Raw genomic sequence first — 23906 nt, forward strand, 5'->3', positions numbered from 1 at the left:
GATGAATGGTTAGCACGTTCGCCTCCCAGTGCTGAGGATGTGGATGGCTGTGGCCTTCCTGGGTGGAGTTGGCAAGTTCTGCCCGTGCCCGCGTGGGTCGGATATTTTCCGGTGGCTTACAGAGTCTCGACCACCCCAAAATCTTCTAAATTCCTAAACTATTTGCCTTATAAAATGTTCAGGTAGCAGTTTTTTCAAAAAGTCCTATTATGTAAACAATATGCAATTGATTGACTTTGGTGTTCTTGATAAAAATAAAACAAATAAAAAAAGGGCCTCTTTGCATCCTTCAATTTTTCTGTATTTGGCCCTCAGAGGGAAAAGTTGTGACACTGCTGCAACAGATTACATTTCTCAGCTCAAAGATGTAGTAATGTGTAGGCATGAGATGGCGGACAAAGTAGCATCCATTTTCCAAGGCGTAGGAGTAGTATTTGATTGACAGTTTACCGTTGATTGTACTGTGATTCACCGTTTCAGCATATTTAGTAGACACGCCCGCAGCATTTGAAAGCGGAGACAATAGTGTGCTTTTCTTCTTGATTTTTAAGCCTTACTTTAGTACTCTGATCTTTTTAATTATTTGAATTTGGCAGGGTTAACACTCGAGATGTGTGTTCGATTTTGTAAAGCTTGGAAAGCTTATTTCCAATGTATTGTAGTAGAATATAAACTGTCTTTCTTGGTGACATTAGGCCCCATCAATCAAGCAACAGAATATCTTGACGGGCTCTTGTGTGCACAGACCTCGCAGTCACATCAAATAGTCTCCGAAGTGACAATTGTGGAAAGTTCACCAGGCCGTGTGTTTAGTAAACAGAAAGTCAAACCCGGATGTGATTAAGTCAAGCACAGATTAGTTGGGAGGCTATTTAGAGGTTTTAATCAAGTGCACGTAATCAGCCTGGGAGTCAAACAAGCACATTTGTACACATGAGGGATGAATGAGGTCGGTGACACATGAGGATCACATGCCTTCACTGACGCAGACAAAAGAGATGGTGACAAGACATCCAGTGGATTCAGAAGGAGAGCATGTAGTCATTAGAGTATGGGTACATATGCCGGACCGGTTTGGTGCATGTAGTGCCGCCCCCATCTGCCCTGTGGGCACACTCGTCGGTGTCAGTACGGCAGGCTCCGCAGTGGCAGCTGAGGGCCACCGGGTAGACGAAGGTGGCGCTGGCTGCTCCGTGACATCCGGGAAGCTGGGTCGTGCGGTACTCCACCCTGTCGTAGGTGCAGCCTGTCTGGATCAGGAAGCGCGAGCCGAATATGTCCCTGATGTTGGTGTCCTGCTCACCGTACACAAGCAGCACAGTGTTGGTGTACAAAACGATATGGAAACATTTCCAAATGAATATGATGCCTGTTGGGTAAGCTTTGGAACAACTAGTACTGGTTGTATAATACAATTGCATTCAATTTTACTCATGAGCAGAGTACCAACACAGCTTACTGCTACTCTTTATTTTGTTTTCTGTCAGCTTGGGTACCCTGTGGCACCACGCTGCCACTCACAGGGCAGTCTTGGTACAAAGACAGCCGTCGATGTGTGTGATGTTGGTCATCTTGATTGAGTACACCACTGCCATATTTTCCAATTTATGTGTAAGCCTTGCACACTTTTTATTAACTCATTCACTCCCAGCCATTTTCACTGAAGCAACGCCCTTTGCTCCCATCTGTTTTACTGGATTTTGACCACAGAATATTGTGTTCTATTGTTGTAAAATATGGAACCTACCAAAAGAAAGATTAGAGTATCTTCTTTCATCAGGAAAAAAACATTTTTATCTGTTACTATTTTGTTCCTGGTGAAAACACTGATGAATAGAGCTTGTTGCAACATGGCCTGGCTGATCTCTTATACTCTGCTGTCACCTGCTGGCCGTTTAATAAAAAAAAACTACCATTGCTTTAAGCCACCTCTTCATGTCAGAAGCTGCAACAAAGCCTTCTCTTACATTAAAAAACATAAAACACATGTAAAAAAAATTGTGAGTGAAGGACAAAGTAATAAACGTTTTTACCACGTTTTTGGGTTTGAATGAGTTAATATATTGTATGCGCGGTCGCCTTCGTTTCACCATTGGCTCTTGGTCCTATTCTCCCACAATTGATATGTGTAGCCTAATGCAATAGTAAAAGCACTGTCTCACATAGATTAAATATGTGGAACTTATTCAAATGTTTAGGGTTGGTCCACCCAAAGTGCGTAAATTACAGCCTTTCAGTAAGTGGATGGAAGAATCCGCGCAACCAGAAAAACAGGTGGCTGTGTGTCCTTTCTCACTTAAGAGCAGTAATAACGTAGAAATGTCATATACTCTCACATTTAAAAAATGTGTTTAAGATGTTAAATCTTATGTGTATACCCTGCTTTAGTTGAGTGCTAGTGGGATTGGACAAGCAAGAAGTTTTATTTGGGTGCAGATCTGGATCAAGTTGAAATCCCTATTTTTTTCTTTGGTACATTTGTTAACATTGTGATTAATACTCTACTGAATGCAAGATCTACATTGTGGTTGTTGAGTATGCACAGTACGAACCCTGGAGAAGCAAAATCCCATGCAGATGGTGGTGTTGATGGCCACGCAGAAGTCACACTCGGGCTTCTCCACAAACAAAGTGTAATCGGTGGCTATGCACATTGGTGCTGCCGTACGACAGAGCAGCAAGAGGAGGCAGCAGGTAACCACGGCAGCATTCATCTTCAGCCGGGGTTCGAGTCACGGGGGCACCTAGCAAAGGAAAAGACTGTTAGAGTATGTCATTTTACTATGTTATCATGTGCTCTCCTCTTCTGCATCACCTTGAGAGAAGCCTGGCGATGCCGCGACAAAGTCCTTAGGGCACTTATATATTCAGTGCACTATACATAATGTATTGTCCGTTGTCTTGTCTACCCTTTTATCGCCAATCTGTGATCGAATGGAACCACTAATAAGTCCATTACGCTGACAACATGAATTACTTATTTTACCTTAGTATCCAGTCAAAAATAATCCCCAGTTTCTGTGTGTGATTTGACCACAGCTTTGCCATGAGAGATCATCAATTTCACTTAGTTTGCCAGATAATTATAATTTATTTTCTACATATAATGTATATTTGTTCCAGTGCAGTGATGTAAAGTGGTAACAACGTTCTTTTACTTGATGGCAGAAGTTGTGTTAAATCTTTGTGCACTGTCCACCATATTTGTGTTCAACTGACTTTTTACGATATTTTTGTTTGGTGGTGTGCCATGAGATCTTTCCAATATAAAAATATAAGTGCGTCAGCTCAATAAAGGTTGTGAAACAGTGCAATAGAAGCACTCTACTTGTTTTTGCTGGAAGGAATGGATATTTCTTATGAGCCTCTCAAATATTAAACAAGAGTTTCACTGTGTTTTAAGATACTCTAATCTGTCTCTCATTTGTGTAATCATTAAACCAGGAAATAGTGTCTTCACACTATCTTTTTTTTCTGGCTACAGTGCAGTCAGTAAAAGAGTACTGTGAATGGTCCACAAAAGTGTCACACCCTTAAATGTGTCATCTAGTCTCAAGAGCATAAAAAACAACAAAAAGTATTATAAACCTGAAAATCTTCCTGTACTCTATAAACTTAATGATAGTGTGACGCCCTTATTTAATCTTTTGCTGAATCATTGTTGAGGATAATTGAGGCGTGTGGTTTGCAATTATGCTTGCAAACAGCCCTTTATCATCCAGGTGGCATCAATTAGAAACACAGAAGAGTCATAATAGAACCGTAAGGAGCCTTTGAGAGTCCCTAAATCAGAGATTTTCCATTTAACTTCATACTCATTGTATTAAGGAGCTGTTATGTTGTTAGAAAGGCATATTTGACAAGCTTCCGTGTTATTATTATTATTATTATTATTTTTTTTAAATAAATTCCCTGCAAGCAGACAATATACATACAAACCACAAAATATGTAAGCTTGCTGACAGGGTGGACATTTTTGGCAAATAGAATTTAATGAGCACATGGTGGACCTTTAGTTCATTATTCAGTTAGTTGGCAAGGTGACTGTATACTGTTTAACAAACATATTTTGAATTCTTGAAAGGTACAGTATCAAGTCACATTTTACTATGACAGAGCGGACAGGTTAAGATGGGTAGCGGACACCATCTAAATACGCACATATAATATGATGAAAATTATCAACAAGTGTAATGACTTATTCTGCAACTATCCACTGTTTCAGCCTCTACTAAAGAATTACAAAATTTCTGTTCTGTGACAGATTTTTTTCGAAGGTGTAGTTAGCTCACAATGACAGTGTGGACAGCAATTTCAGAGACACGTGCAAAATGTTCAATATCGATATGAAAACGGAATACACATGATCAAAATGACTCGTTCTAGTCAAATAGTGCAGAACGAAACAAAACATTTTTCAGAGACCCATCATTGTACCTATATGTTTGAAAATGTTGGGTTACTTTTGATACAACCTGAGTTTCATTATTCTTCTCAATGTTCACGATGACTGAAAAGCACTTAATAGTGATATTAACCCACAAATTCCCTGCAGTACAGATAGGCCGAGCAATGTAGCGTGGTCACCTGCAGCCAATGATTGCCAAGCGGGGCATCTCATCACAAAACATTTGAGTCGGGTGTATGTCTTGACCTCCGCTGAACCTCTGAGACTCACCGAACCTCTGGGGTTCGATCAAACGTGGCAGTCTGATGAGATAATTTTGAAGATCCACCTGCCTTCTTAGATAAGGAATAAGTAATAAGCAATCTGGAGCTGCTTAATGATGGGAAATGTTTCACTGAGGTTGTATCCTTTGTTTGACATCAGAACAACAGCTGATACACCACGAGGACAATTTTTTTTTTATTTTTTTTTATACAAACGCACGAGATGATGGCTGACCAAAGCCCCAGGCTGTCCTTGACAGATTATTAACAAAGTGAAATAATCTTTATGGTTGTCAGGTAGGCTTTTGCACATTGCGCGGCAGAGGAGTGCCCGTGTGAATCAGTGCTGGTGACTCCAGTCCACTGTATGTGTCTGTTTTTGTTTTCGATGACCTCGGAAAGGACTTTTTCTCTCACTGCTACTTTTTGTGATCTCATTTTCTGCACAAGTGGTTTATTTTGAGGTAATCCAGCTTCATCAAGCGTACCTGAGCTCAACCATGGTCGGCACGGGTGGTCCAGTGGCCACCTTCTCCGTGTGGGACTATGTTGTGTTTGCGGGTACGATTGTGGGCGCGGCTGCCCTCGGCCTCTTCCAGGCCTTCCGAGGACGCAAGGAGAACAGCAGCGTTGAGTTCTTTCTGGGCGGGCGGCAGATGACGGCAGTACCCGTCGCCATGTCGCTCACGGCCAGCTTCATGTCCGGCGTCACCGTTATTGGCACGCCAGCCGAGGCGTACTTGTACGGAACGTCCTTCTGGCTCTTTGGCATCAGCTACGTCCTCATGTCGATCATCAGTGCTGAAATCTTTGTGCCTCTTTTCTACCGGCTGGAGATCACCAGTGCCTACGAAGTAAGAGGAAGACAAATAAGTACAGTTCTAATGTAACTTATGGATGGAAAATAACAGCAATTTTACTAAGAGGTCACAAAATACAACAAAGCTGTTGCCAATCATTTAATATTCTTACAGTTGTGCACATACATTTACATACCCCTGTGGTAGGTAAACTTATGAGCACAACTTTACATGAACAGAAGCTATGCTAGTATGCTATGAATCACCAAAGTTTACATGCACATCTCTACTCATGTCCACTTCAACTTCTTTAAAGTCAAAACAATTACCACAGTATTTTGGATTATATGGGCATTAAGCCTTTTTCTATCTGTGCTCATAAGTTTACAAAGCTCTAGGGTATGTCGACTTATGAGTACAACTGTATTTAATCCACAGGCCTTGTTTGATTTTACTAACTTGGAGCTTGTTTGTCATTTTTAACATTTTTAAAGACGTTTTGGTCACCTCTCTCATTTTGCCACTTTCTGTCGACTAAAAAAGTGAACCATGATTGGCTAATTGGTTGGTTGGTTGGTTCAAAAAAGTAAGTGTGGTGGACACAAATGGTCAGAAGAGAGCCCAGAGGATTCAAATGTAGTGGTTCAAGTAAACATGTCACAGAAAGTCAAAAATAAGGACTACCATCTGGGATTTTAACTTGCATGATTCCCTTTCAATTCTAGTACCTGGAGATGCGCTTCAACCGGCTCATTCGCGTACTTGGGACTTTCATGTACGTCATGCAGACGGTTAGTAACGCAACACAAGTTATGTGCTCTTCCTCATGACAAACAACACCTGTCTTTGTTTTCCCTGCTGGTTTTATGGAAAATAAAACATCTTTCCTTGTTCCATGAATATGAATGGCAAGCTTGCGTTGTTTCCAATCCAATTAACTAATGGCGGCCTCTCTAAACAGATCCTGTACACCGGTTTGGTCATCTATGCTCCGGCTCTCGCGCTGAATCAAAGTAAGTCACTATTAAACGTTGAAAACTTCAGTCTCTAATGAGTGACATTTAATCTGAGCTGTTGTTTTATAAATTCATACATTGTTAAAGGGTCTATTTTGCCACTTGGTCTATCTCAACACAGCAAACCTAAAGGTCTTGACAAAACAAAAGCAGGTATTTACTGCTGAAAAATCCGGAATCCAGATGGTAGGCAACGCTAATGGTCTAAAAGCACTGATATAGTGTTTGTGTGGGAGGTGTCTGTAGAACAGCAAGCAGGGAGGTTAGCAGAAAGGAAGGTGACGATACAGAGAAGCAGATAGAGCAAACAAATACAGTACTATACGCTTCTGTTGACCTAACTGAGAGCCAATAATGTAGAGGAAAATGTCCCACAACTACCCCCCCCCCTCCCCCCGATGCAGACCACACCTAAACACATGAGCGAAGCAACTGGAATAATTAACAAGTGATAACTAAATATTGTCTTGGTGATTCAACGACATGCACCCAATTGTACTGTATTTATGTAAATAAAGGCTTAGTATTAGTGGCTTAGCAGCTTATTTACTCAGCTCAACTGCAGATGATGGGCAGGCATCTGGTTGTGCAAACCTTTATTTTAAATAAAATAAAAACAGCATTACTAGCATATTACAATTTTGGGATAAATTTTTATGCCCAGCGCAAGTTAAGTGCAAAGTGCAGTCCAACTGCGCACATGGGTGGAGTTTCCTTTCTTTTGCTATTTTTGTAGATTGGCACAGGTAGGAAGGTGTGTTATGGGAGTAAATACAACCGACTTACTTCCTGGCCAATCGCATGCGTGTGCACGCGCACGTTTGTCTTTGTATCTCAGTGGGGACATCTCATTGACATAATGCATTTACTAGCCCTTTATTTAACCTTAACCATCACAACTGATTGCCTAACTAACCCTTACCCTAACCCGAACAAAAACCCAAATTAAACCTATGCTCTAAAACCAAGTTTTGACCCTCAAAAAGAGGTCTGAACCAAATGTCCCCATAAGGACAAGCCGATTCCCACAATGGTAGTTAAACTGGGAAAAAAACGTGATTATGGGCCCCATAATGTAGTAAAGACAAAGGCACACACACGCACACAGTATTTGACATTGCAGAAACCGAAACAGACATGCAGAACATTGAAGTACGCAAAAGGACATTTATACGGAACTGCAAGGAGACCTTTACTTGCGGATGATGTAAAGTTTGCCAGGGGCAGTCACAAATCCACTCATTCGTGTCTATATGTGTTCAAAATTTGCTTTCCCCCCCCTTTTTTCTTAACTTCCATTTGGGGTGGCGAAACGAATAATTTGGCGAACAAATCTTTTGAACTAGTCTTTGAAATGAACGGATTCTAATGATCCAGTACACTTTAAAAAGCTGTCACTAATAATACACTTACTTGCTAATGCAAATAGTTGACACCCACTTAACTGTGCTTTTCTGATTATTTAGTCACTGGAATGGATCTGTGGGGAGTGCTGGTGGCTACAGGGGCAGTTTGCATCATCTACTGCACATTGGTTGGTAAAGCACCCTCACGTGTTTCTGTGTTTACTGTGACATGATTTTTTTCTGTCACCCTAATGTCTCTGAGCTTCATTTTGCTTGTCTGTTCCAACTGGCTGAAATTCATCCGTGTTGATGTCGTCTTCAGGGTGGCCTGAAAGCTGTCATTTGGACCGACGTGCTACAGATGGTGATCATGCTGGTCGGGTTTGTGGCCGTAATAGCGAGAGGGGCCGTGCTTCAGGGAGGCTTGGACAAGATTTGGGAAGACGCCGATCAAGGAGGCAGACTTGAGACATTTGAGTAAGGACGGGCGGGTATAATATCAATATTGGAAAGAGGTGCTATCTGTTTAAGAATCAGAAAATACAGGGGGTGCTCGGTTGACTTGATCTCAACATGCAGCATTGTGAGGCTACAAATGTATTGCCACAAGAAATCATTTCAAAACGTTTTTCAGCAATAATTTTCATGTCACATTCATAATTACTGTCTTTTAATTGTTTATTTATATATAAGTGATTTAGAACTTGTAAACCGAAGATCCCCTGTATAATAAAAATAATTTCCAGATTGATAAACTGTCTTTTGTTTTGAACTTGACTAAGCTTTGACCCCGATCCCCTGAGGCGACATACTTTCTGGAGCATCACTATAGGTGGTTGTATGACATGGTTGTCAGTCTTCGCTATAAACCAATCCCAGGTGCAGCGCTATATCTCATGCAAAACTCTGCGCCATGCCAAGATGTGAGCATTCCTACACCATACTAACATTGAAGAGCCTTCGTGCCCTGACCGCTACTCTCTCTCCAACCAGATCTTTATATTTGAACATGGTGGGCTTGTGCGTGACTCTCACTCTGGCTATGTTGTCTGGTCTCACCATGTTTTCCATTTACAAGAACTGTGACCCGTTCACCAATGGCGATGTTGGTTCCACCGATCAGGTAGCCATCATTTCACAAACCGATCATTAGACAGCATCCTATGCATTGAATAACTGTGGTGTCTGTACAACAAACAGTTGCTTCCCTACCTGGTCATGGACATCTTGGCTGCCTACCCCGGGATCCCTGGTTTGTTTGTGGCTGCTGCATACAGTGGCACTCTGAGGTGAGGCTAAGGAAAGAGAAATGCATTTCGAGCAGGAGTGTGCAAACGTTTTATTCTAAGGGCCACGTACAGAAAAAAAAAATGAAGGATGCAAGGGCCACTTAGATATGTGACACTTCTAATTTATTCAAATCAATTCATCAGTGTAGGTGATTGTTTTTATATAGTACTGTGTAAAAGGCCAAAAGACCTAAACCTGGGATTAACCATTAATAAATATAACTAAATTATCTTTATTCACTAGGGAGTTGCATAGGGGGTGGGGAACACGCACCAAATTAGTGCACTACAAAAGCCACATCAACTCCCGCACACCCCGTATCCACCTCGGATCCCGAACAAGCCCCCATTATTGCGTAAGAAAGGCACGGATGATATTAGCTGACATGGAGCAGGGCAAGGCACAATACAACAAAACCAAAAATAAACGGTCACGACATATCGTGGACTGTAACAGCTGTGGTGGGCCATAGAGTTTGGATTTTATTGATTTAGTATATCATTGGAAATGATATACTAAATCACTGGAAACCTCCAGACCGTATGGAGCATTTGATACAACCTCACAGGGCACAAATGTTCTGTCTTGGCATAATAAATTGTTTCATTATGAAGAGTTATGAATTAAAAAAATGCTTGCTAAACAATGCTCTGAATGCTGCAGAACCGCTACATACCCGGAAATTACAAACACAATTATGCTCTGACTTTTTCTCTCTCTCGCAAAAGCTAATTTTTGTGTAGGTGTGTCTAATGTTAAAGTGGTTAAGCAAATAAGCTGTGATTCATTGAGGGAGTGTACTTCCAGAGAAGGAATATCAAAGGATGTATTGGCCTGCGTTGAATACTAAAACGATCACATACTGTACATGCTACATGATGAGGGTATGTTTTTCAGCACAGTGTCTTCCAGCATCAATGCCCTTGTTGCTGTCACCGTGGAAGACTTCCTTCGCCCCCTGTGCAAAAACCTCTCAATGAAGCAGACCACCTGGATTAGCATGGGCCTCAGTAAGTGTCGATAAAAAGGCTCAATGGTTACCCAGAAAGAAAAACAGTTTTTATTTCTGTATGAATACATTCAAATTCTGATGAGAATAGCTTTACCAACCGATTAAAATCTCATTAGATTGACAACTGATTGATGCTATCAACCTGAATAACTAAACACGCCTTTAAAAGACATACATTAAAATCTAAACTCTGATTATGTAAGCGGATACACACCTGATTTCGGTGCATGCAGTGTAGGTTCAGTTCCTCTCAGAGATTGTGTGCATGGGAAAGTGTATGATTCTTCGTTACTACATGTGCCTTGTGCCTGATTGGCGACCAGTCCAGGGAACAGTCCGCCTTTGACCTGAAATCAGCTGGAATAGGCTTGAGCTCCCTGAAAAACTGCGTTGCATAAGCGGTTTGGATGAATGAACATTCAACTCTGAATGTCGCGCCTTGCCAAAATTGCACAGGCCAGATGCTGGCTGTTTTTACTGACAATGCATATTTCAAATGTTATCTAATCTCTGTCATTCAGATGCCATAAACTCTTAAGCAAACATACAGGTGGTAATATGCCAGTACTTTCTCAAAGCTGTCAAGAAAGATGCATGTTACGATACCTGTATATGTATTAGTACTATATAGGAAGAATGTTAACAGCAGGGTTAGATAATCACATCTGTCTTCATGAGTTAATCTCTTTCAATGTGTACTGTTAAGTCTTTGTAAATGCAGACCTGACATCTTCTGAAACATACAGTACAAGGTACAGTACAAACATAGGCAATTTGATAATTTTAAACAATTTCCTAAATTTAAGAGACCCCAGACATGCTGAGGAAAAATGTTGCCACGAGTGTTTTTACTGCTTGTGCAGCGTGTGGTGTACTACTTGAAATTCTAGACAGGCAAATCAGAATGCACCACTTAAAGAGGACATATGTATTATGGAAAATTGACTTGAAAATTGCAAGCTCTTTTGTAATTCTGTTCCACTGTTATGAAACAGCGGGGCTGATTTTCAGAATCAACATCTGCTCTGGAGGAAAAAAAAGTCCCTGTCATTGGAAAAGTTGCTATACCTAACAAGTAGACAACACTGGGAAGGCCCTCTTTTTAGCTCGCCCTATCTTAGCCACCAGTTGGTTGTCGTAGGTAACCAAAAACCATACTGGGCATTTGCACAAGACAGAGCTGCCCACAAAAAGGCTCGACTCAAACTACAGTGTCACAAGTGGATGCTAGGTGTTATGTAATTCTTTATACTGTGAGAATTTTGACAAAAGAATGTCAGCGACCTTGCAAATGAGCTCTCCTTTACCTAAAATCTGTTGTTTTCTCATTAGGTGTGTTCTTTGGTGCTGTGTGCATTGGGATGGCTGGAGTTGCTTCACAGTTGGGAAGCGTTCTGCAGGTATACCTGACTCTCACATTTGACAGTCTATGCTCTGCAGCGCAGTGTCATGATAGTGTTGTGTCCACAGGCAGCTCTCTCCATATTTGGCATGCTGAGCGGGCCACTTCTGGGGCTGTATCTATTAGGCATGCTTTTCCGCACAGCCAACTCAATCGTGAGTATAACTAAAACACACACACACACACCTGCTAGCACAAGCAGGGACCATTTCAACACCTACTTGTTGACTTTGCAGGGAGGCCTGACAGGAATGCTCGTCAGCCTGGGGTTGACACTGTGGGTGGGGATCGGAGGTCAGGTCTACCCGCCGACGGCAGCGAAGACAAACCCTCTCCCCGTCAGTACTGCGGGTTGCAACAGCACACTCCAGTACAACAACGCGACCACAGCAGCTCCCTGGACCACTCCAGTCACTCCCACTCAGCAACCCGAGTAAGTCACACGAAATAACTGACATTCCTGTCAAACAAGCACAAACAGAGAAGTTAACTTACTATAAATCTTACCCTTTGACAACATCTGACAGACACAAAACTCAGGGGAAGTGGTTTTCCATCCTGGCTTTCTGTAAGATGCAAATATAACATGAAAAAATAAATAAATCTAATAACACATTTCTAGACAAAAATGTTAGACAGGGGCCTTCAGATAGGAGTTTAGTCGTTCTGTGACCACACTAATTTAAACATTTCAAATCATTTTCCTCCATTGAAATGACAATGAATGTTTTGTTGTAAATCAGTCATTTTTTTCCAAACATGACAGAAATGTCAATTTTTTTAAATTATACTCCACTACACACAATACTGCATATGATAATATATGATTGTGTGTGTGTGTGTGTATCAGTGTTAGGCCCCCTTTGGCAGACTTTTGGTACTCTCTGTCCTACCTCTACATCTCCTTCCTCGGTACACTGACAACCATCGTGATCGGCATCTTGGTGAGCATGATCACAGGTGAGGACCACCCGTTGACCTCCACTGTGGCATATGTATGAAACCGTGTAACACAATAAGACAATTGTTTATAGGTGGCTGCAAGCAAGGCAAGCTCAACTCCCAACTATTTGTGAAGAAAAGCGACTTGCTGTGTTTCAGTGGTAGCAGTAAATCACAGGTACAGCTTCGTTTTATGATTACAATTCTTGAAACAAAAATTTCATGTCAAGGTTCTCTACACCTCTATTACCTTTTCACAACAGGCTTCAGGGAAAACAAAAAAGGGTGCGTCAGACTTCCACACAGGAGCCAACAAGTCAGGATTTGAACAATGTGAACCAACAAGTGACAATTTTGTTGAAGCAACCAAACTGTAATAATAATACATTTAGATACTGTACCTCTGACTTGTATTCAAGGTAAATGCTGCAGCTTAGTTTTGCATTACTATTAATGTATATACATCACTTAATTCAAAGGCTAGTTTTGTAAAAGAATGATACTGCCCAATAATGTGTATGCTTAAAACGTACATTCGACCCCCGCTATTCGCAGTGGGGATAGGGACAGAGCTTGTCCACTAATCGCAAATTCACGTATAATTGATGCTTATTTAAATATATTGGTTGGGAGAAAACAATTCTTTTGAATTGATCTAACACGTATTTATAGATAAAAATCTGTTAATTTTCCAGAAAAAACATGGCAAATGGAAAACAAAGAAAAATAAATGGATATTGGGGATTCTTTTTTCCTTTTGCAAATCTACGGGTGCTGAACCAGGAGTATGAGGTGGTCGACTGTACAGTGTACCTGTATTGCAGAAAGTGCTTCAGTGGTGCCAAATACTGTGAAGTTACATGTTGCAAAATGCAGTACAACTGGTAATTCATCATTTGATGTCCGTAAATCGCATCAACTTGTGGTCTGAAAACCAACCTACAATACCGCAGTTAATTTCTTTGATTACAGCTGCTGCTGCTCATATAAATTTCACATTCACTATTATGTTAAATCCACTTTTGGTCAATAACACAAGGTCTTTTTTGTTGTTGTAAATGCATGTTTTTTTTTTTTTTTTTTTTTTTTTTTATAAATCGCTTACTTTTCATTTTACAAGTGTTCATTCTTTATCAAGTGTTTTAAAGTAAAAAGCTCATCAAATAAATATTTTGTATTTAAGCTTATTGTACTGAAAACATCATGCATTGAAAGCATCAATATGACCTCACCTCATGGTAACTCAAACTTGAATTAAGCATTTATTGTCTTTCTTTCTTTCTTTCATTAAACTCATGAAGAATAGTGCACAATTTACATTTGGTTATTCAAAGAAAAGGGAAATGTTCTTACATTTCACTGTCAACCTATGAAGAGGCAAATATTAAATCACAGCAATAACACTTAAGGTAACTTTTGGTAAGGCATTAATTGAACATTTCTTTGACATTTTACTGCCAAACTGTGAAAAGGCATGCGCACATTAAATCACAGCATTAACTCTTAAGGTAACTCTTGGTAAGGCATTAAAGTAATATTCCTTTGACATTTCACTGTCAAACTCAACAGGCATGCAAACATTAAATCATAGCAATAACTATAACGGTAACTCTTGGCTAAGGCATTACTATAACTACTGAAGTAACTAGTGCTAACGAGCCATATGCAGTAGTACTACACTACAACGGCAACTGCATAAGTTACTGAACATCTACAATTATTACTACACTTGAAAACTATGACTACTACACCACAACAATGCCACTACAATGACTTCTAGATTAGCAAGCTATGACTAACTAATACTACAAATACAGCATTACTATGCTTAGGACAATATTACTATAATAACTACAAAACTCTACTTTTCTTCTGTGACTACAACAAATGTTTTTACTACATTACTATGTGCCTTTCAAAGTTGGAATACCAAAATGTGTCACAAGTGTCTACAAAGGCATTGCTTATCCAAAAATGTCCCTCTTTGTCTTTTTCTTTTTCTCACTGTCAATGACGGCGGTCCAGCCAGCATCACGAATCCTCTTGATGGTCGCTAACCTAAGGGAGGTTCCTGGTGACTTAACAGCAGTGGGACTCTGGAGATGGGTAAAAAGAAATGTAGCAACACGCTTTTAAAAGTAATATGAATCAAACATGCAGATTATTCACATTACCTTTGTGAATCCGTTACTATTAGAGAGAGGAACAGAGAACTGGGGTGCTGGCAATCTTTTAATAGTCTGTCAAAACCAGAAAGACAAATTACACTTACTATGACCTTCTTTTATTGGATGACAAAAAAAATATTCTCACCAAAACATTGTTTGGATCAGAGCTGTCGGACTTGGACTCCAGCTCGAGGGCTCTCTTCCCCCAGCTCCCTGGCTTTTCAGCACTAGGGGGCGTCCTTATTCTGTAGGTCTGTAAAACGTTTCACAATACATCAGCATGCTGAGGAGTCAAACTTTAAAACTGTCCAAATGCTGAATCAATTACTTTGATTTTGTTTTCTCTGCCAGCCCGCTTTGTCCTATTTATTGGAGAAGCAAAGTCTTCACGGTGGAGTTCCTTGAGCATAAATTGAGAGATGATACAATGATAAAGTAAGTCTGGTAAATGTTCCTCAGTCATCACAGATCAACAAGGGTTCTACCTTGATCTTGGGTGTTCTTTCACCTGACATCCTCATGGATCCAACGTCAGATTCCTAACACACAAATAATGAACCAAATGATGCATGTTAAATGACAGTTTCCTCAACAAAGTAAATTTAAATCACTGTGGTATTTGAAATGGTGACCAGCACATATTAATGAAAAAGTGGTTTAGGTTGCTTCATTATATAGTGCAAAGTATACAGTGGTCTTCTACAGACCTCGGCAAAGTCAAACACGTTCATCTTTGAAGACCTGCTTCTTGGTGTTTCTGCATGTCTCCCTTTATCATTCGTGTTGAAGGCATTTGTCTAGAAATAGTAGTAAGTAGTACATATGTATATAAATGGTTGAGGTGTTTGGGTGCTCTTGCTCTTTATGTCATGTATGCATACCGTGTTGTTCTTGTCTTGGGACAGCCGGGACAATTTAAGTGATGACAATTCTTTCTTGAGATCATTTAGCTCCTTCTGAAATAGAGCAAATAACATAATGGTTTAACAATTGGAGACTCAAATAAAAAGAAAATTACGGTACGTTGTAATACAACACCTTTTCAGCCATCAGCTGCTTCTTCATTTGACTGTTTTCTGTCTTGAACTTGGAGACATCAAGATCCTATTGAAGAGAATTTAAACAATGAATCTTGAGTTGGAACAAAATTGTTTAGGTTTGTATTGTGGCGGAGGTAGTTTGAGTACCAATCCCATCCTGCAGTCAACTGCCTCAGTTGCATTCTTCTTTATCTCGTCAAGCTCCGCATCCTTTTCTTTGACCATGCGGTCGTATTGGCTCTAGGAAGGAGAGCATTTGTTTGAACAGGCAGTCAAGGTGTGCACCTATGGGGGGGGGGGCAAAACATACTTTGTGTTTTTCCATCAGTGCGACCATATCTGCCATCTTGTGTTGACACTTGAGTTCTGCGTCCTCTTTGCTCTTGATGGCCTCAGCTGTTGTTGATCGCAGCACTTGTATCTACGGGGAAAAACAGTCATTCTTATCAACTTTCACATTCGAAAGGGCCAACAATTTAGTTTATTATACAAATAACCTCATTGTCCAACTGTGCTGCTAACAAAGTTTTAGCGTGAAGCTCTTTCAGCAGCTCCTGATGCTTTTCCTCAAGTCTTTTCTGGTTGTGGGATTCCTCATTCAGACTGCTCAGCTAACAACAACAACAACAACAACATTCATTAAACAAGTTTTTTTTAAGTATTTTACAAAACAAGAGGACCATAACTATACCTTATTTTCAAGCTGACCGTGTTTCACAAGCTCTTTTGCAATTTGTGCCTTAAGTTTTTTAATCTGAAATATAAATGTGAGAAGTTTAACTGTGCGAAAAGACAGCGGATGAACTAGCTCGAACGTCTTACAAACCTCTTTCTGGTATTCCCCTGCTTTACGATGAGATTTAATTTTCTTCATAAGGTAAGAGCACTAAAAGAACAATGCCATTGGTTTCATAAAGTGAGAAAACTAATAATAGCACACATTTATTTCTCGTCACCTTTACTTCTGCAGCTTTGATCTGTCCTTCTGTCTGTGTGATCTTCTCCTGCAAATGCTCACACTACACAACGCATGATGACAAGAGACACTTTAAAATCAGTAAATAAAATAACAACTGAGCATTAAGTTTATGTGCTTACATTATCTTCCATTTTCTTCTGCAGCATCTCAATTTCTTCACACTGTCTTTGGGTTAGGCTCTGAATGGCGTACACTTCTGCCCTATAAAAAATAAATAAAAAATAAAATATATATATATATATATGTTGAACCTATACATTCAAACATGAAATTCAAAATTTGTCAACCTCTCCCACCCACTCGTTGAACTTAGCCCATTTTAAGGGAACGGTCAAATGAGCCACTGCTCAACCTGCACTCTACTACGGTAGCGTGTGTTCCAATCAATAATGCTTTTCTTATCATGACGACTCAAGGTGGACATAGGGGAGATTACTTGTTGGTCCCATACTCTAAAAAAGTTAGTGCAAAATTCGAAGCAAATGCAAGCCCCCATAAGGAATCGATATTTCGGGAAAATTCAGAATGGCACACTCCCAGAGATCCAAATAAAAGTTATCTAACTAATCTCTGAAATACAAACTCACCTTAAATGTTGGTTTTCCCCTTCCAGCTTCTGAATTTCCTTTGAGAGCTTCAAGGCCTTTTCCTCACTCACCTGCCAGTGAAATGATTTATGTTTATACTAATCGATGGACACAATTTGCAAGTTTACATACAATTTAGCGACCTAAACGTGAGGCAATACTCAAACCTTCATGTTTGCCTCTACGGTTTTCATATTAGAGGACCTGCTCTCAAACTTCTGCTCAACGGCTTTCTTCTCAAAATGAACCTCATTAAAATTAGACAGCAGCTCTTCATACTTGGCTCTGGAAAGCGGCACAGCATTGGTCATGTGCAATACAGCATAGGAGGCCGTTTATTATGAAGCAACTCACTGATGCTGTGTAAGTTCTGTCTTGAGCTGCACTATGCCAAAGCTGTACTCCTCTGATTTCTTCATTTCGTTGAACAACTTTTCCTCCAGCTCGTGCACTTTTCTCTATGGAACAACATGAATACACACGTAGCTGAGTAGTGCAATCATTACAATGTTTATGCTTCTTTACGATTTCCACAGAAAACCTCAGTGGTGTCGTGCTTCTCCATGAAAACTTCTTCTGCCTTTTCACCAGCTTTCATGAGCTTTTCGTTGTCTGCACGTAAAGTCTGTGCCTCACCCTGGTTCAGAGAAAAACAAAAACAAAGAGTTGTCTGGCCATTGTAGGGTTCTTAAAATATGCATCCATTCCGAAATGACTGGTGCGCATCACCATGACTAGCTGGGCTTCTATGGTTTTTGCTGAAAGGTCAGCTTGGAGATCGTTCACTCTGATCTCAAGGACATTAGCTTTTCTCTTCACAAGCTCCATTGAGTTCACACATTCTTGCTGAGAGCACAAATAACACAGAGACGGTGTTTTCAATTGATGTAATAATTAAAATTTAGTAAGGTATAATAAAAGTAAAACTCACTATTTCACTCTGAAGGATGGTAATTTGCTCATCTTTTCTTGCACTTTGTTCTTCTATTTCTCCTGTAAAAGTAAAAAAAAAGTTGCTCTGACTTTATTTAAAAAATAAATAAATATAACATCGAATTGATAAGATTCTTCACCTAAAACTTTGTTACTCCTTTCAAGTTCTTTGTGTTTTTCCATTAGTTTTTCCTCGCAATCTTTAGACCTTAAACAGAAATTGCAGGACTACAATGAGCAGAGGAAATCACCATTCAGGCTTCTGAGCTGTAAATGTGTAAAATAATGTATACCTTCGTTCCTCAAAGGCTAATGAATTCTGCAGCTCCACAAGGGTTTTCTGAACTTGTTCAAGCTTCTCGGCTTGTTCGTTTTTAACTCGGCGAACCTCCTGCAAGCTTAAATCTTTGCTGCTGAGGATCTGCACATGCTCTTCTTTGCTCTGTCTCAGGATGGCACTCATGGCTTCCTGGCTTGTCTTTGAGGGAGGAAACATGTTTCAGCTAAAGCAAACAATCTAGAGCTGAGCTCCGTTTGAAGGGCACTTGGAGAATTGTATGATTAAGATTAAGATTCACTGATTGTCACACCCACCTAAGTGGGGTGAAATGTATTCCCCGCATTTGGCCCATCCCCTGAGGGAGCGGTGAGCAGCAGCAGCCGCGCTCGGGAATAATTTGATGATCTAACCCCCCCAATTTCAATTGAGCAGAAACAGTATGCAGATCAAGCAGACACGGACAGAACAGTAACAGAAATCACCTCGCTTTCTTTATAGCGCTGCTCTGCCGAGTGCAGTTTTTCAAGAAGGGACTTTTGCTCAATTTTTGAGCTTTTCAGATCCTCACATTGTTGAGCTGCAGAAGAACAAAATATTTTGCATATGACAACGTGAACAGAACATTTTGAAGGGTCACATGCAATATTATTTACAATTACACACATTGCATGGGTCTTAACATGCTTTCAAGATACCCCAAGCATCAAGAATTACAGGATGTTTCCCACTCGTTTTAATGCCTCAGTATAACTAAAATAAAAGGGGGTGACCCGTCTCATGCAAATGAGTCAGTGGTCACCATGACCTCAGCTATTGCTGAATGTGCCAAGATCTAGAGATTTTGGTACCAAACTACCATGACAACGAGAGATCATGCTAGGTGGTTGGGATGAGGCCAGCACCCACAAAGTCAAAGCATTGAGTGTATTTTCAATCTTGTAGGCAGGCTGTAAATCACATTGCACATGTTAAATTAATCTATTTGCATATACTCCTCCCGGAACACAGTAAATCAGGCCCTAATTGTGTAATTTCACACTTGATTAAATTCACTATTCCATAATATGTCGCTTTAAAGAAAATAATTAACTGGGTGACGATAAATGTAATTATGTGTTTAATTTTGTGGCATTGTTCTTACTTGTGGCCTCTTGAAGCAGTCTGCATTGATTTTGTGTTTCATGGAGGTCACGCTGGATTTTCTCAAATTCACCTTCTTTATCCTGAAGTTTAGCTGTAAGTGTCGCCACCTGTGGAAACGCTTAGTCTTTTAGCAGTTTGTTACAAAGGCAGATACATGACTCTTGTACGTACTGACCTCTTTCTCTTTTAGGGTGTATTCTTGCTGATATTTTTCTTTCAGCTCTTCAAAGTCCTGCAAACTCTCTTTGACTGTGGATAAAAAGAGAAAGGGGGACTTTTGTTTTATGAAGTCAAAATGAAAAAAAAAGACAAAATGTTACAGAACAAACCAGACTGCATTTCCTTCTTTTCGGCTTCGGCTTGAACGCGAATGCGTTCAAATGCCGCAGTCAGTTTCTAGAAACATTAATAATTCCTTGATTGGCTGTTTATTACTCACTTTTGGGCTATGTGATGTAGATATCTTACCTGAACACTTTCACTGTTTTTCATTAGAAGGTGATGCGTCTCCTCTCGCTCGGATTCAACTACAAAACACACAAGTGTGTGTCAATTTTTGGCACACTGATGAGGCTGTGAGACGTGCGACGGAGCTGAACACACTCACATGATTGCATTTTGTCTGCCGACCGCTCAAATGTTTCTTTCAGCAAATTACACAAGTTGCGGGTTGCATTGTGTCTGAATCGAAACATTGACTTTTCATGAGCAAAACAGTAATACCGTGTGCAAGAAAATACCAAAAAATACAAATAAAACATACTTGTTCCGCCACTCCTCATTTTCACTCATCTGCTCCTCAAGCTTGATGCTGAGACTTTCATTTTGAAACTGTAAAGTGCGCGCGCGCGCACACACACACACACACACACAATGAAATCACAATAATTCATGCAAAGTATTTGCCATGAAAGGCACACACCTGTAACTCTTGAATGGCCTTGCGCTGCGTCTCAATTGTTGTTTTGTTCTCCTGAAGTTTCCTCTCACTTTCGGCAGCGTCACAGAGCACTTTGGCTTTCCAGCATTTGATTTTCTCCACCTCGTCAAACATTTTAGAACAAAGTTTTCCAGGGCCACAGTCGCTCTGTGGAACATTGACAATGGCAGGAAGTGATCCATTTTATACGTGGCACACTACAGTGCAGCTCCGTACCATGTGCATGACCTCTATGCCTGTTGTGGCACATTATACAGGCTTTCTTGGGTTGGGCATCGCTTGAATTTGAATTATTCCAGTTCCTAACGACTCTTGTTTCCGATTTTTTTTTTTAGGAGGCAGGGTCAAAAACGTTTGCATGGTTTAAAATAAGGATGTCTAAACTATGGCTACAGCATAGACTAAAATGAATATTTGACATGGCCTGTGTCATTTGACTATACTGAACTACAGTACTTACTTTCTACACAGAGTGGCAGCAAAGGAGAAGATTAATAAAGCTTGTCATCTCTCACTTTCTTTATTTCAAGCAATCACATTTGGTAGGGCCTCTGGCCACCCTAAAATTCTTTTTTTGTTGTTGACATTTTGCATTATAATCCAGCAGTGTATTCAACAACAAGCATTACGAACTTGGCCTGCTTCTATTTTTCTGTATGTGGCTCTTGGGCAAAAACGGTTTGGACACCCCTGGCTAAAAGGCGTAGCTAGCCAATTACTTTTGGATTAAATGTCTCTATTTGTCGACAAAGATGAATAATTTCAAGATGTGAACTATTCTACAAGAATTGGAATGTTAGTCCCAGTTCCGATTGATTCTCAAGACTTGATGCCCTACCCAAGGTTCCCATAGACCAGTGTTTCTCAACACTGGTCTTTGGGGCCCACTATCCAGCCTGTTTTCCATGTCTCCCTATTCGACACGCAGCTGATTCCAATGACCGCTCATCAGCAAGCTCTGGAGATGCCAGTAAACGATCTTCACCTGCATTGGAATCGGAAGACATGGAAAACAGGCTGGATAGTGGGCCCCAAGGACCAGGGTTGAGAAACACTGCCATAGACTATATTATAAGTTGTAATATTTTTTGTCAAGTACGCTGTAGTTGGTTGACTCAGGACGGTCATTAGCATAAAAAGTAGTGTAGTGTAACACACATTGCAACACCAGAATGGATGCGGCCTTGCCCAGTAGTTGTGGCTCTAAACATTAGCATACGCTGTTTATGCCACGGGCCTGCCCTGTATTTACCTTTACACATCAATGTAGTTTTAGAGGCTGCTGAATGTTACCTCCTCTTTCTCTGTTGGGGCCACTGTCATCTTCGGGCAACCTTTATAGGACAGAAAATATCACAGTTATAACTTTTATGCTTGGTGCAGTACATCGTTATCTTTTGGATGGGTGTCTTCTTGGTATACTATACCTTGTGTAGTTGGTTTAGTTGAGGCGACAGCACATTTGTTTAGCGCTGGCATGTTTTGTTTTTTAACAAAATATTTACTGGGACCCTAAGGAAAGGAGTAGTTGAATACATGTAAAGTGTATATAAAAGTCTGCCAGGTTTTTGTGAACAAAAAATAAGACACCAAGATAAAAAAATTCAAAGATTTTTTTCACCCTTATGTGACTAAGAATTCAATTGACAATAAATGTTGTTTTCAAAATGATAAAAGTTAAAATAAATGTGGTTGCATCAGCTTTGAAATGATTTTTTGTAGTCTCATTTTTTTCATTATCACAAAAACCTGGCATTTGAAAAGGGATGTGAAGACTTTTAAATAGTCACTGTACATGCAAATTCTTAACAGAAAAAAGGGGGAGACAATAATCCACAGGTACAATAAATGGGGACAAGAGTACTCTTACGGGGTTTAAGTAGAAGTACAGTACAGATGATTGTTTAAATCAAAAGTAATGATTCAACTATTTTCCTTAAATACATTTTAAAAATCCTAGACTCTTGAAAACACTTAAGAACAAAATTAAAAATGTTTTTTTGTTGTTGACTTTTTTAACGGTACATTACATACCTAATTTGATAACTTGGTACAACATGAAAACTCAAAACTTGTTCCAATAGCTTTAGTGACGTGTGCTGAGTACCAACAATTGCTAAATTCCTATTGATAACAATTGATACATTACACCCTACTTTTAAAGCTAGGCATGTGTTTTCAGATTTGACAAGGATATTTAGACGCCAGAAGACACAATACAGTCACCACAAATCATTGTTGTAGTCGACAACATCAAAATAAATCTTGAAAAGAAGCCCTTAGATGCAGAATATGTTGCTTATCCGATTCTGTTGCTGTCGTTTTTACTCCCCATTACATTTTTCCCTGCTCCTCAAAATCCAAAAGTGGCTAAGATAGGCCTGTGTTTTCTGAAGTGAAAAAGCGTATTTTGACTAACTAAGTAGTATAGAGTAGCTATTTCTGTTTTCAAAAGTGGGGAAGAAGAGGAAGTAAAACGTTGCCAGAAAAATAAATACTCAGTTAGGATAGGTGACAAATGAAAAAGAGTAAGTAAATACTTCGTACTCACCACATCAGCTCTGTTTTCAACAATCTCTTGGGGTTTAACGGCAGACACCTGGTTGCTGGTTTTCATCCACGGTGGCACCAAGAGTTTCAGGTTGAACCGTGGGTCATTCTCCATTCTGGGATACAAGTGCAACGCCTCGGCTGAACGGCTGCCTCGCAGATTACACTTATAAGGTATATTTATTTAAAAAATAATTCAAATATAACTATAATAACTTTTTGTAGCGTATTTGTCTTGAGCGTTCACCTTCGGATATGACGAAAGGATTGATACTTCTACGTAGCTCGTCCTAATATTACCAACACTAATGGCGACGATGCGGTTTAAAAAAAATAAAGGGAGTACACGGCTAACCTTATGCGCGACGTCTTACTTACTTACAGAATCAGACACCTGCCCAAAACAAACAAACAAACAAACAAACAAAAACGGCGAGAGAATGCCACCAACGGCGTGTTTAAACTCGTTTCTTACCTGTTACGCTGGAACCGTTACCGTTGACAAACAAAACCACCTGTGAGCGAAGACAGTTAATTTTACAAAATGGCTGTTACACTGAGTTTTAAAAAGAAAAAAAGACGAGCACACTTATCCGAAGGTAAGGACACCCGTTAGCAAGGCGATTTTAAGTAATAAATTGTAAATAATTAATATAAAACTGTACAATTATTTTAATTATAGATGGATAATTTAATTATAATTAATTTACAAGTCCGAGTTTGGTACACTGAGTAAGTCAAAATGGCGTTCAACTCGGTAAAATGGCCGTCTCAGTCCATTGAAAATCAGTGGTTGAAAAGCATTGG

The 23906-nt window shown here is 40.0% G+C and overlaps 3 protein-coding genes and 1 long non-coding RNA gene across 13 annotated transcripts in view; 2 read left to right on the plus strand and 2 right to left on the minus strand.

Moving 5' to 3' along the window:
• Positions 1-860: 860 nt before the first annotated feature.
• On the minus strand, positions 861-12016 carry tshba (thyroid stimulating hormone subunit beta a). Of its 4 annotated transcripts, none has more exons than XM_086087890.1 (5): positions 11759-12016; positions 9046-9128; positions 5160-5518; positions 2553-2744; positions 861-1295 (listed from the first exon to the last, which is right to left on the minus strand). In XM_086087890.1, exons 4-5 carry the CDS (start codon positions 2712-2714, stop codon positions 1023-1025), a joined length of 435 nt encoding a protein of 144 aa, XP_085944016.1. In that variant the 5' UTR covers positions 2715-2744; positions 5160-5518; positions 9046-9128; positions 11759-12016; the 3' UTR covers positions 861-1022. The 4 variants fall into 4 exon arrangements, with proteins under 4 accessions (XP_085944016.1, XP_085944014.1, XP_085944013.1 ...); XM_086087888.1 differs by having other exon boundaries at positions 10350-12016; XM_086087887.1 differs by having other exon boundaries at positions 9046-12016.
• On the plus strand, positions 5172-12856 carry slc5a8l (solute carrier family 5 member 8, like). Its single transcript, XM_086087892.1, has 15 exons — positions 5172-5525; positions 6197-6262; positions 6433-6484; positions 7954-8021; positions 8156-8310; positions 8616-8756; positions 8827-8956; positions 9034-9122; positions 10021-10133; positions 11468-11535; positions 11606-11692; positions 11774-11970; positions 12388-12497; positions 12572-12657; positions 12743-12856. The coding sequence occupies exons 1-15, from the start codon at positions 5172-5174 to the stop codon at positions 12854-12856; spliced, it is 1830 nt and encodes a 609-aa protein (XP_085944018.1).
• Positions 12857-13747: 891 nt separating this feature from the next.
• Positions 13748-23838, minus strand: sycp1 (synaptonemal complex protein 1). 3 transcript variants are annotated; one of them, XM_086087878.1, is made up of 35 exons: positions 23575-23838; positions 23101-23215; positions 21977-22061; positions 21843-21883; positions 20532-20696; positions 20373-20440; positions 20217-20290; positions 20078-20136; positions 19939-20005; positions 19785-19858; positions 19608-19716; positions 18949-19043; positions 18480-18664; positions 18327-18394; positions 18185-18246; positions 17983-18099; positions 17795-17890; positions 17608-17711; positions 17421-17538; positions 17254-17324; positions 16786-16867; positions 16644-16706; positions 16514-16573; positions 16379-16441; positions 16185-16298; positions 15998-16108; positions 15835-15927; positions 15686-15751; positions 15529-15603; positions 15355-15444; positions 15133-15186; positions 14976-15047; positions 14793-14900; positions 14654-14719; positions 13748-14575 (listed from the first exon to the last, which is right to left on the minus strand). In XM_086087878.1, the coding sequence occupies exons 2-35, from the start codon at positions 23212-23214 to the stop codon at positions 14444-14446; spliced, it is 3021 nt and encodes a 1006-aa protein (XP_085944004.1). In that variant the 5' UTR covers position 23215; positions 23575-23838; the 3' UTR covers positions 13748-14443. The 3 variants fall into 3 exon arrangements, with proteins under 3 accessions (XP_085944004.1, XP_085944007.1, XP_085944005.1); XM_086087881.1 differs by lacking the exon at positions 23575-23838 and adding an exon at positions 23347-23553; XM_086087879.1 differs by lacking the exon at positions 23575-23838 and having other exon boundaries at positions 23101-23338.
• The window catches only part of LOC147167606 (uncharacterized), a 132850-nt gene continuing 131763 nt past the window's right edge, over positions 22820-23906 (plus strand). For 2 of the 5 annotated variants that reach the window (XR_015096369.1, XR_015096368.1), the window contains exon 1: positions 22823-23273. This is a non-coding gene — a long non-coding RNA (uncharacterized LOC147167606). Of the gene's footprint in view, positions 23274-23906 lie in introns of all 5 variants that reach the window. The other 3 variants (XR_015096366.1, XR_015096367.1, XR_015096365.1) reach the window with 3 other exon arrangements.

Source organism: Leptonotus elevatus, chromosome 10 (genome assembly GCF_054856555.1).
Source record: "Leptonotus elevatus isolate MCC_2025b chromosome 10, RoL_Lele_1.0, whole genome shotgun sequence".
Taxonomy (NCBI): domain Eukaryota; kingdom Metazoa; phylum Chordata; class Actinopteri; order Syngnathiformes; family Syngnathidae; genus Leptonotus; species Leptonotus elevatus.

Excerpts from the sequence above, each read along its gene's own strand:
- sycp1 (XM_086087878.1), bottom strand. The coding sequence starts at position 23,214 with ATGGAGAATGACCCACGGTTCAACCTGAAACTCTTGGTGCCACCGTGG. Across the intron at positions 16,707-16,785 it reads AGAAGAAAATGGAAGATAAT|TGTGAGCATTTGCAGGAGAA; the intron begins GTAAGCACATAA and ends TGCGTTGTGTAG. Across the intron at positions 16,299-16,378 it reads ACGGTCAGCTTGAAAATAAG|CTGAGCAGTCTGAATGAGGA; the intron begins GTATAGTTATGG and ends TGTTGTTGTTAG.
- tshba (XM_086087890.1), bottom strand. The coding sequence starts at position 2,714 with ATGAATGCTGCCGTGGTTACCTGCTGCCTCCTCTTGCTGCTCTGTCGT. Across the intron at positions 1,296-2,552 it reads TGGGATTTTGCTTCTCCAGG|GACACCAACATCAGGGACAT; the intron begins GTTCGTACTGTG and ends TACGGTGAGCAG.
- slc5a8l (XM_086087892.1), top strand. The coding sequence starts at position 5,172 with ATGGTCGGCACGGGTGGTCCAGTGGCCACCTTCTCCGTGTGGGACTAT. Across the intron at positions 11,693-11,773 it reads TCCGCACAGCCAACTCAATC|GGAGGCCTGACAGGAATGCT; the intron begins GTGAGTATAACT and ends TTGACTTTGCAG. Across the intron at positions 11,971-12,387 it reads ACTCCCACTCAGCAACCCGA|TGTTAGGCCCCCTTTGGCAG; the intron begins GTAAGTCACACG and ends TGTGTGTATCAG.